The sequence below is a fragment of the Pan paniscus genome, chromosome 3, assembly GCF_029289425.2.
Source record: "Pan paniscus chromosome 3, NHGRI_mPanPan1-v2.0_pri, whole genome shotgun sequence".
NCBI classification, from domain to species: Eukaryota; Metazoa; Chordata; class Mammalia; order Primates; family Hominidae; genus Pan; species Pan paniscus.
Window position 1 is genome coordinate 59,369,391 of NC_073252.2, and position 11,793 is coordinate 59,381,183.

Here is an 11,793-nt window from a genome sequence, read left to right on the forward strand (position 1 = left end):
AAAATATGGTCTCTTAGCTTCTTGATAAAATCCTACCTCTTAAACATGTAGATTTCTATGAAAAATTTAAAAAAAGGGAAAAGATACAAAACAGAATATAGTCAAGTGAATATGTTTTGAGGCCAATACTTGTCTTTTAGTCCCCAAAGTTGCTTTCTTTGCCACCTTTCCTCTGCTATCCCTCCTACCCAGCAACCTTTACTGCTCTCCACTCAAACCAGCTTCTTTAAGACCTTGGTGGTGAGGGAACGTACAGTGATTAAGAACATGCGCTTTGAAGGCTGACTATTGAGAAATATGAATTCATTCCCTGGCTTCAGTTCAAAAAAGTGCTAAGTACTATTACATGTGAAGTTTCTAGCTCTCTGCACGGCACACAAAAATATCCCACAAATGGTGGCCACTAGTATTATTATTATTTTACAGTCACATCTTTTATTGGTAATTGTTTGGGTTTCAGAACTACAAAAAAAATTTGTTATATAATGAAGAGCCTTTTAGGACACTCTAGTGTCCAGAATCAAACTAAGATGGGAAGAAAAAAGAAAACTCTGTCTACAAAGAATGAGTCTATGATTATCAGAAGGGGAGCAACCAAAGAAAGACTCAAAGATTACATCTGATATTCTGAAATTGTTGCTCTGTCAATAAAAAGGGTGATTTGACTTTTTGATAATGCCAGGCCAGAATAGGTGCAACAAAAAGGTGGTGGCAGAAAAGAAGGGGAGAATTGGCTGGGAAGACAAACTGTGAGAGTTCAGGGAGCCCTGCTCACAAAGGCAGAATCAGGAAGGCAAGCAGAGTGTTTAGTCGTGAGGAAGGAAATGGGGGCATGACCCAGCTACCTGTCCCTCAGTAGCTCAGGAGGTCCAAGGTCATGTCAGCTGTGTGTGGAAGGAGCCAACTGCACCAAGACACTGAACACCTAAACTCCAGATCTCTGGCAGTTACACATCCTTGGAAAGATGCTACATTTCTGAGGTTTGTATATGGGTGGGTGCTTTTTATCTACTATTTGACAAAAGGCACTTAATGGATCAGAAAATGGCTCTTTGCCTTCTTAACAGGGTTGGAAAAGAGCAGAGGGCTAACAGATTTATGAATCACAGAATGGTAAATGAGGACACTGATCTACATTGAAAATACCGAAAATCTGTGTTTTAAAAAGTCACACATCACTCTGCTGTTTCCAAAACTACTAGTATGAAGGTAACCATGCCCAATCTTTTGGGGTTCTGAAAGTTTGACCATTTCCCTCATATGTTCCAGCTTGGGCAGATGCCTCTATGTTTACAAAACACAATAAAGTACTTTTGCCTTTTCAAAGTTTAAAGAAGCATACAGCAGGTGAACTGATTAACACGTGCTTGAGGCCGGACATGGTGGTTCATGCCTGTAATCCCAGCACTTTGGAAGGCCGAGGCAGGAGGATCACCTGAGCCCAGGAGTCCAAGACCAGCCCGGGCAACACAGTGAGACCTCATCTCTTTTTTAAAAAAATTGTTTATTTTCACTTTGACTCTTCTTTGACATACTTCTTTTTTTTTTTTTCAGACGGAGTCTCGCTCTGTGGCCCAGGCTGGAGTGTAGTGGCGGATCTTGGCTCACTGTAACCTCTGCCTCCCGGGTTCAAGCGATTCTCCTGCCTCAGCTTCCCCAGTAGCTGGGATTACGGGCGTGCACTACCATACCTGGCTAATTTTTTTGTATTTTTAGTAGAGACGGGGTTTCACCATGTTGGCCAGGCTGGTCTTGAACTCCTGACCTCAAGTGATCCACCTGCCTTGGCCTCCCAAAGTGCTGGGATTACAGGCATGAGCCACCATGCCTGGCCCATTGACATATCTCTTTATATAAAATAAAAATTTTAATAAATAAAACAAAAAACATGTGTTCAATTCCTGACCAGGTATACTGTTTTCTTTTTCTTTTTTTTTTTTGAGACGGAGCTTCGCTCTTGTTGCCCAGGCTGGAGTGCAATGGCGCAATCTCGGCTCACCACAACCTCTACCTCCCGGGTTCAAGTGATTCTCCTGCCTGAAACTCCTGAGTAGCTGGGATCACAGGTGTGCGTCACCATGCCCAGCTAATTTTGTATTTTTAGTAGAGACAGGGTTTCTCCATGTTGGTCAGGTTGGTCTCGAACTCCCGACCTCAGGTGATCCGCCCGCCTTGGCCTCCCAAAGTGATGGGATTACAGGTGTGAGCCACCGCACCCGACCTTTACTGTTTTCTAGAGTACTACTAAACAATTAAAAAAGAAGAGAGACAATAACAGAAATGTCCACAGAGGAAAAACTAAAAAATATATATTTTACACAAACACATATACAATCTACATATACATGCATGCATGCATGCAATATATATGATATATACATATCTGTATACTTGTGTGTGTATATATGTTAATGAAATTGTAAGCATAAATTTTCTCCCCTTAAACACTAATTCCTGGGTTTACATGTATATTTCGAACCTCCTTCCCCATACAATGGATTTTTCAAGTGCATCTGTCAGAGACAAAGGCTTCTAGGTACCTCATTCTCTGCACTATCAGGGGCTTAATCATGGCACTCGCTGTTAAGTATACTCAACTTTGAAGTGGGTAGTCATAGTAACGCTGCCAGTCCTTTTCAAGATTCTTTTTCTTCTATTCCTCTTCTAGCCTTCCTCCTATCTCAAAACAGCACTTAAAAATACAGAAAGCTGCTACTTGGTGAGTGGGACACTTTTTTGGACACTGCCTTAACTGGGAGAGAAAAGACAAGGGCAAGGATGTGGGCTATTTGCATAGCATTGCCTTGAACAATGTTTGCCGTAGTTGTGGGAGTTGGAAGGAGAAAAGAATAACTAAATAGAAGCTGGTAACTGTGCAAACAGCAGGGTGCCTCTTCCATCCAACACTAAAGGGAAGCCATCTTTTGTCTATCCTGTCCATTCACAAGACGATCTCTAACGGCAGGACGGAAAAGGAAAACATTAAAAGTATTACACCATGGCCTGCAAGCAGATCCTCCTTACAAATTGTAGTTGCTGAGAAACTGGCATGGAAGGTCATACATACACCAAGAGGATAAAGCCACCATGAAATATAAAAACATACATGTCTGTAAATGCATGAAAAAGTTCAGGATGAAAACTCCCCGAACTCAAAAGTGGGCATCCTCCAATAAGGAACCGGGGGGAGGGTGCTGGAGGTCCACAAAGAAGAAAGTTCACTTTGTAACTGTACTTTTGTATTATGAAACATTTAAACAATGAGCATAGAGTCATGTATTACTTGTACTTTTTATAAAATCAAATTTTAAAAGGCATGGCAGAGAGTTTTATGAGATTTAAAGTTAGAATCATAAAAACCTAGCAGATTACCAGCACTCAAAGACTCAGAAAGAGACATAATCCCCAACAAGGCACATCAGAAGTCTCCTTTCACACTGCATTGAAGCATACTGATTTCATGGATATTATATCCTGCAAGATTTTGGAACAAAACAATTCATGTGACAAACCCTGAAAAGTTTAGGCTACCTTCTATTTACAAACTTTTTTATGAAACAGCATCTTGCTCTATTACCATGACTGGAATACAGTGGTGTGATCACGACTCACTGCATCCTCAACTTCCCAGACTCATGCCATCCTCCCACCTCAGACTCCTGAGTAGTTGGCACCAGAGGCATGTGCCACCATGCCCAGCTAATTTATTTTTAATTAAAAAAATTTTTTTTTTTGTAGAGACAGAGTCTGCTTATGTACAGGCTGGTCTCCAATTCCTGGGCTCAAGTGATACTCCTGCCTAGGCCTCCCAAAGTGCTGGGATTGCAGGCTTGAGCCACTGTTCCAGTCTCACACATTTTTGCTATTCTTCAGCACTGTTATTTAAAAACAGAGCTTCTGAACTCAAATGTAAAATTTAATTTTTAAAACCTCTAAGTACACTCAAGATTTCTAAAATAAAAAGATAATACCACCTTAATACACAGTCAAAGCTATAATATTTTATGAACTTTTGGCAAATACATTACTGAGAGTTAAAAATTGGGTTGCTAAAGAGGCAGATGCCAGTCATTGTAGTATTCACTAGGCATTGAAGTTGAGTCCATGTACCATTCTCGTAATTAAGAAGTCTTTTAAAAACTGTTTGGGGCCAGGTGTGGTGGCTTACACCTGTAATCCCATCACTTGTGAGGCCGAGGAGGGTGGATCGCTTGAGTCTAGTTCGAGAGCAGCCTGGCCAACATGGTCTCTACTAAAATACAAAAAAAAAAAAATAGCTGGGGTAGTGGTGCGCACCTGTAATCCCAACTACTTGGGAGGCTGAGGCAGGAGAATCTCTTGAACCTGGGAGGAAGAGGTTGCAGTCAGCCCAGATTGCACCACTGCACTCTAGCCTGAGCACAGAGTGAGACTGTCTCAAAAACACAAAATAAAAAACAAACAAAAACTGTTTGGTCTCAAGTGTTCATGTATTTTATTTTTATTTTTTTAAAAACAGGGTTTCATTCTGTTGGTCAGGCAGGAGTGCAATGGTGCAGTCACAGCTTACTGCAGCCCTGAACTTCTGGACTCAAGTGATCCTTTGCCTTAGTCTCCCAAAGGGCTGGGACTACAGGTGTGAGCCACCAGCACCTGGCCTGGTCTCCAATTTCTTAAATGAGTAGTCAAGAGAATCAAAGTTCTGATATCCAGATACATTACAGAAAGCAATATTCCATTGACTCTGCAGGGTAACAAGGAACTTTTTATTCATATCTAGAGTGCTCCTTTCTGTAAGTATGCTTACGTTCTAAAGTACATATAAACGTTAACAGGTAAAAACAAAAACTCAGTCCAAAACAAAAACTATTTTGAATCAATTTTATATTTAAATAAAACATGTAACGGTGATTTTTTTTTTTTGCTAATATGAAATGTTCTCAGTCACTAATCTTTAAAAGCAGAGGAAGTGGGACACGTATATATTCCCACTAACTTTTCTGAACACATACACATCAATAAACTATTTCAAAAATAAAGACCATGAGGAAATATTAGAACTTACGTGGTAACAAAAAACACCATACTGGCTGGGCACGGCGGCTCACCCCTGTAATCCCAGCACTTTGGGAGGCCGAGGCAAGCGGATCATTTGAGGTCAGGAGTTCGATAACAGCCTGGCCAACGTGGTGAAACCTCGTCTCTACTAAAAATACTAAAAATGGTAGGTGCCTGTAATCCCAGCTACTCAGGAGGCTGAGGCAGGAGAATCGTTTGAAATCGGGAGGCGGAGGTTGCAGTGAGCAGAGGTCATGCCACTGCACTCCAGCCTGGGCGACAGAGCGAGACTCCGTCTCAAAAACAAAAAAACACCATACATTTGCTAGTATCCTAAGGTAGAGACTGAGATCACGCTCATAAAACTTTAGCTTTAAGTCCTCTAGTCCCGATCTTGATCATGCTTAAGCAACAGTATTAACTGATAAGAGTAACAAAATACTGTTATTTTCTACAATAATTAATAACATAAAGATAACCTTTAACAATGAGGGAGTCCAGTCAACTGAAATTCAGGTAATTCCCACAACTGATACTGTTCAATAGTTGAAAAGTTCCTCTACATCAAACCTTGTACCATAACTGTTACAGAGAAATGACAGTCTTCTTTCTATAGTAGCATGCTTAATATGTAGATTACACAGAAAGAGAACATTTTTGGTGCAAACAAAAAAAGAGGCGGTGCTTAAAGTACAAAGTAGAAGGATTCCTCAGAAAACAAAAGCAAAGTCTCCTTGAGAAGATTCTTATTTCTGCCTCCTCTGTATAGGAAGACTCACTTCTGCCATGAGCTGACAATCCATCTGCACATTAGTGCAGACCACTCCAACACACAAACTATGGCTTCACTAAGACAGTCAATGGTCAGTGTCTGCCCACTGACTTATTACTCAGTAAGTAGTAAGGAGGTGTGAACACTGGGCAACCTCCAGCTGAATCCCATAGACCCTTCCTGTTAACCTGTCACCCACCATCACAGTTTTGGATCTCTTGTTAGATTTAAAGAGCATGGGTTTAGCAGAAAAGGAATCTGGGTCAACTGCATTCCTTCTCTTAAGCTGTTACTTGGGATAAATCGAGCTTCCGCATCTGAAAAAGTGGCATTCAGTTTGGCGCACACAAACTTATTAACCATGATTATCACAGCACATGCACATAGGAAATAATCAATAAATATTATCTTTTCCTAGGAGATGGATCGGGGCAGAAAAGGTGAGTCAGGGTTTCTTGGCAGGGCAGAGCAGCTAAAAGATTTGTACTTGTGCTTTAAAAATATAGGGTGTATGGTGGGAAAGGTCCTTCCCTCATTGCTTCAGGCAAGTTTCTGTCTCCCTTTTCAGAACTCATACAGCAAAGTATTTGGCACTTACAGCATGCCTTGTATCGTCAGCCACATTTTCATACTTTAAGAGCTTGTATTTGAAAATCAGATTTAACATTCCTCTAAGAGTCCTTATATTCATTGACGACTCTAGGGCCCTACTCATTTGCCAGTACAGTAAACAGTTCACTAATAAAAAATACAGCACGGAGTGTGGGTCAGCTGCATTCAGAGCGCTCGCGTGTGCCAGTGGCTTTAAAAGTGGAGGCCTCTTCCCGACAACCGATATAACCCTGGGAGGTACCCTTCCAAAGCCACACATTCCCTTCTTGTCTTCTCATGCACCGCTCCGATTTCTCTTTCCACTCCGGGGGACGGATCTGTCATATTTACCGGCATGGAAGGAACGCTCGTAAAAAATTAGTTACTAGTATTACTAAGGCCGCACTGGCGGCGGCGGCGCAGCGGCCACACCTACTCAGCTGCCGCGGCGCCGGGAGCCCGAAAAAGGCGGGTCAGAGGGGCCACGGGGTCTCCGGGCGCCGCCCCCTCTTAGACTCCTTCGGGGAAGGTTTCCAGCCCAGGACCCGGGACAGGGCCAGGGCGCCCCGGGTGGAGGGGGGCAGGCGGGCCGCTTCTTGCCCCCGCCCAAGCACGTGGGAGGCCGGCGAAGACCAGCGCCCAGCCCAAGACGGGAGAGAGACCAGGCCAGGCAGGAGTCGCGGCCTGGGGAGACGCGGAGGTAGACTCCGGCGCCCGAACCGCGGTCGTCCCGCTGCCTCCTCACCGGGCGCCTCGGGACAACAGCTTCCCGAGGGCAGCCCCTAGAGCCCCCGCCTCCCGGCCGCCCGGCTCGGGTCACCCCGCGGGAGGCGGAGCTCCGCGGGGGCAGGGCCGGCCCTCCCCAGCCGAATGCCCCCTTCCCCGCGGGCGTCCCCATGCCCCTCCGCCACTCACGGTGCTTGCCGCTGCCGCTGCCGCTGCCGCCGCCGCTCGGGTAGCTCAGCAGCAGGAAGGGCAGCGGAGAGCCGGGGGACGGCGGGGTCCTCCAGGAGCGCTGCTGCTGCGGCGGCGGGCGCACTCCGAAGCCGGCGCCTCCATCGCCGGGGTACAGCAGGAAGAAGGGGGCGGCCACCGGCGAGTCGGGCTCCGACTGCCCGGCGGGGGAGGCCGGCGGCGGCCCCGCCTCGCCCTCTCGGTCCGTGCCCCCGGCGGGAGCGCGGCGCGGCTCCTCCGGCCGCCACTCCCCGCCCCTCGCCGGCTCCTCGCTGCAACTTTCGGCACCAGCGGTGGGCGGCGGCGGGGTCTCAGCCATGCTCACTCCTTCCTTCGCCGCAGCCTCCGATTCGCGCCCGGGCCTGGGCGGGGGAGCAGAGGGTCAGGGCGAGGAGCCGCCGCCCCGTCCCGTCCGCTGCGCCGCCACCGCCACCTTTCTTCTCGGCCACGGGCTGGCGCCTGGGCTCCGCCGCTCGGCCCACAGCCCGCCCCGCCAGGGTCCAAGCCAGCTGGAGGGACCGCCCCGCCCGACGGCGCGGCCTCGCTACCGGCCGCCTCCTCCAGCCCCTCCCGCCCCGGCCCCCAGCCTGTGACTCGGCTCCCCTAGGGGGCAGCGTCCTCCTCTTCCCACTCCCCACCTTCCGCTTCCCTCCGGCTGGGCTGACTCCCTCCCGACCCTCGGGCCCTGGGCCTCTTCCTTACCCGCCCCCGCTGGGCCCTCTAAGGCGGTCAGGTGTCTAGTGCTTGAAAGGTGAAGACCTGGCGAAATACCTGGCGGCGTTTTGTCGTGTAACCGCCAACTTTATCGGTAGCACGAAGGCACAAAGATCTGGGTTGAAGAAGAGGCGAAAGCTGATTTTAAAAAAGCACCTCCCTGCCCCCGGGTATTAAACTGTACCATTTGCCTTTCACACACTGCAACTTCAACCGTTGATTCACTGTTTTGAGTATTGAGCTCTTTATGTGAGAAACCAAAGGTGGGTGTCTTCCTTCCACCACCTCTTTTGTTCCCGTCTTGTGCGCTGTACTGAAATCCTGTATTTGCTTTGACTTTAACTCCCTGGTTTTCTAGTGCCGCGGGTGCGCATGAGTGCATTTTAAATCAAACAGCTTAGAATTCATACGACAAATGTCAATTACAGGTCGACAGTTTTCTCTTTCACAGTGCCCGTGTCTCGCTAGTAATTAGCCACCGTTGCTTTGAGAATTCGAATCAATGATTACTGATCCAGTAATTCCCTTAAGTAAACATTTCTTTCGGCAATAAAGACAATTTCCAGTTACTCTCATGGTTCTTTATCCTGGATTCCTAGCTGATTAGCCTTGTGTTTAATGCTGGCGTAGAAGCCATGTTGACTCATAATTAAAAATCACTGTTGTGTAACATTTTGCCCACCTGCTTTTTCCTCTTCTCTGTTCAGCCCTTCCCTGTGTAGAGGAAGTTGTACTTCTTTGAAAGGAAAAGTAAACATTTTTATTACTGTTGTTATTCTCTGTAAATCACTCTTGAAATTACTACTCGCAATTACCATGAGACTTACAATACTACTTTTCACTGAGTCTTTTAACAAGAAGCATTCAAAAAGGAAATGTTTACAGGATAGCTTCAAACAGTCTTAGAAAATTTCTTAGCTTTTCGGTTTCTGGCATTTCCCTGACCTGTTGATCCCAGTCCTACTACCTATTTGAGTAAGTTATTTGTCTAGCTCTGTAAAATGATTATGTTATTCATAGATACTGTGAGGGCTAAATAAGAAATAGAAATAAAGCGTTTAAAATACAACTTAACATTGGGGTAAATAATAATTATTATGGCCGGGTGCGGTGGCTCATGCCTGTAATCCCAGCACTTTGGGAGGCTGAAGCGGGTGGATCACGAGGTCAGCAGTTCGAGACCAGCCTGACCAAAAAGGGGAAACCCCGTCTCTACTTAAAATACAAAAAAAAATTAGCTGGGCGTGGTGGCGAGTGCCTGTAATCCCAGCTACTTGGGAGACTGAGGCAGGAGAATCGCTTGAAACCAGAAGGCAGAGGTTGCAGTGAGCCGAGATTGCACCACTGCACTTTAGCCTGGGCAATAAGAGCAAAACTTCGTCTCAAATAAATACATAAATAAATAATTATTAGTAGTAGTACTCACTTCAGCAGCACATAAACTAAAATTGGAACGATACAGAAAAGATTAACATTTCCCTGCACGAGAATGACCTGCAAATTTGTGAAGTGTTCCATATTAAAAAATAATTATTATTAGGGATATTTTATCATTTTGGCAAAATAACATTTAACTTACAATAATAAAAACATACTGAGTTGGGGGGGAAAAAGCCGTTTCATTATATCCTTAGCATTTTGAAGGTGGTTTGGGCCTTAACTCTTGGTGCTGGTGAGAATCTCAATAGGAAGACATATTTGTCTTTTAGGAATTGCTAACTGCATGATACCTTCATAAGAAAAACCGAAAGCATTTGACCCAGCAATCTCATTAACTGGGTATATACCCAAAGGACTATAAATCATTCTACTATAAAGACACATGCACACGTATGTTTATTGCAGCACTATTTACAATAGCAAAGACTTGGAACCAACCCAAATGCCCATCAATGATAGACTGGATAAAGAAAATGTGGCACATATACACCATGGAATTATGCAGCCATAAAAAAGAGTGAGTTCATGTCTTTTGCAGGGACATGGATGAAGCTGGAAGCCATCATTCTCAGCAAACTAACACAGGAACAGAAAAGCAAACACCGCATGTTCTCACTCTTAAGTGGGGGTTGAACAATGAGAACACATGGACACAGGGAGGGGAACATCACACACTGGGACCTGTGGGGGAGTGGGGGTAAGGGGAGGGGAAGCATTAGAAGAAATAACTAATGTAGCTGATGGGTTAATGAGTGCAACAAACCACCATGGCACATGTATACCCATGTAACAAACCTGCACGTTCTGCACATGTATCCCAGAACTTAAAGTGTAATTTTAAAAAAAGAAAAACTGATTGACATGTATTATATGGTTTTAACACTCATCCTTAACTGGATCCTTTATCTTGTTTTTACATGCAGAAATTCCAAAATATTATATTCTCATCAGGTTCCTTCACAGAGATGTTTTGCAATGTTTTGGTAAAGAATTTGACAATAATCTACACTTAACCACGGTAGGTAGAAGAAATGAGAGCAGAGTCCTCACAGATGATTCTTGAGAAAGGCCAATAATCAACCAAGGGAGTCACCAAGTTAAAATATGAAATATTATCTAGTCTGAATTGCCAGCTTTCTCCTTTCTTGTTAGTCAAGATACCTACAGGTATAGAAACATTGACATGCTGTGAAATCATTCAGTGTATTGGATTTTTGTGCCTCTATTTTTAAAGAGTTTTTTGTAAAAATGTAGAACACTTCACAAATTTGTGTATCATCCTTGTACGGGAACCATGCTAATCTCTGTATCATTCCAATTTTAGTATATGTGCTGCTGAAGAGATCACTGTGCCTCTATTTTTAAAAAGAGTTCTATTTATGTTTTATGTAATTAATTAAATGGCAGTAAAATTAATACAGAAAAATCAACTGAAATATGAGTTCTTACAATTTATAGACAAGGCTATTTATGAACTTTTTCTTTAAAGGTGGATGGTACTCCAAGTTCCTAGTTTCTTAATGCTTTTAGCTTTTGAATCAATAATACAATCACAGTTCCGCATTAGCTTTAGTGACATAAAGGGCTGATTCAGCTGCTATACACATTTAAGGAAGCCAAGATTATAAAAACAAGTTTAAACATGTTGCTCCTTCTTGAGAATGCACAGAGCATCTCCCTATACTGTTTTAAAGTGACAACATCCAAGCACTATAATTAAGAATCGAGCTCTATTAATTTTCTTGTGAAATAAAGCAGGAGGTGCTTTTCAACTTTACCTGCATTTTATTTTTAGTTATCCATGTTTGGTTTTTAAAAAATCCTTTGGTGGGCTGGGTGCGGTGGCTCACGCCTGTAAGACTGAGGCAGCAGAATCGCTTGAACCTGGGGAGGCAGAGGTTGCAGTTAGCCGAGATCGCGCCACTACACTCCAGCTCGGGTGACAGTGCGAGACTCTGTCTCAAAAAAACAAACAAACAAAAAAATCCTTTGGTGATCTTACAGATAGATACTTAAAAATATATTTTAAAACTTTTTAAAGATCACTGTTAGGGACAAGAATATATTTTTAGTACAGTATAAGCTTCTTAAGAGCTGTGAATCAGACCAAGTGTGGTGGCTCACGCCTATAATCCCAGCACTTTGGGAGGCCGAGGCAGGCAGATCACTTAAGGCCAGGAGTTCAAGACTAGCCTGGCCAACATGGCAAATGGCAAAATGCCAGCTCTACAAAAAATACCAAACAAAAAACCCCACAAGAGCTGTGAAGCAGAGAAGATACCACT

At 44.4% G+C, this 11,793-nt stretch overlaps 1 protein-coding gene and 2 non-coding genes across 10 annotated transcripts in view; 1 reads left to right on the forward strand and 2 right to left on the reverse strand.

The window, feature by feature from the left end:
• The window catches only part of RUFY3 (RUN and FYVE domain containing 3), a 100,810-nt gene extending 92,944 nt beyond the window's left edge, over positions 1-7,866 (reverse strand). For 3 of the 8 annotated variants that reach the window (XR_010111968.1, XM_063603793.1, XM_055111452.2), the window contains exon 1: positions 7,316-7,840. Coding sequence is in view for 7 of the 8 variants with exons in the window: in XM_063603793.1 (XP_063459863.1) it covers positions 7,316-7,673 (358 nt within the window). In the remaining variant the exon portion in view is untranslated. Of the gene's footprint in view, positions 1-7,315 lie in introns of all 8 variants that reach the window. The other 5 variants (XM_055111451.2, XM_055111450.2, XM_055111449.2 and 2 more) reach the window with 3 other exon arrangements.
• Positions 7,867-9,486: 1,620 nt separating this feature from the next.
• Positions 9,487-9,592, forward strand: LOC112439662 (U6 spliceosomal RNA). Its single transcript, XR_003027914.1, has one exon. It is a non-coding gene; the product is annotated as a U6 spliceosomal RNA (small nuclear RNA).
• A 1,160-nt stretch (positions 9,593-10,752) lies between these two features.
• On the reverse strand, positions 10,753-10,856 carry LOC112439651 (U6 spliceosomal RNA). Its single transcript, XR_003027906.1, has one exon. It is a non-coding gene; the product is annotated as a U6 spliceosomal RNA (small nuclear RNA).
• Between the last annotated feature and the right edge of the window lie 937 nt (positions 10,857-11,793).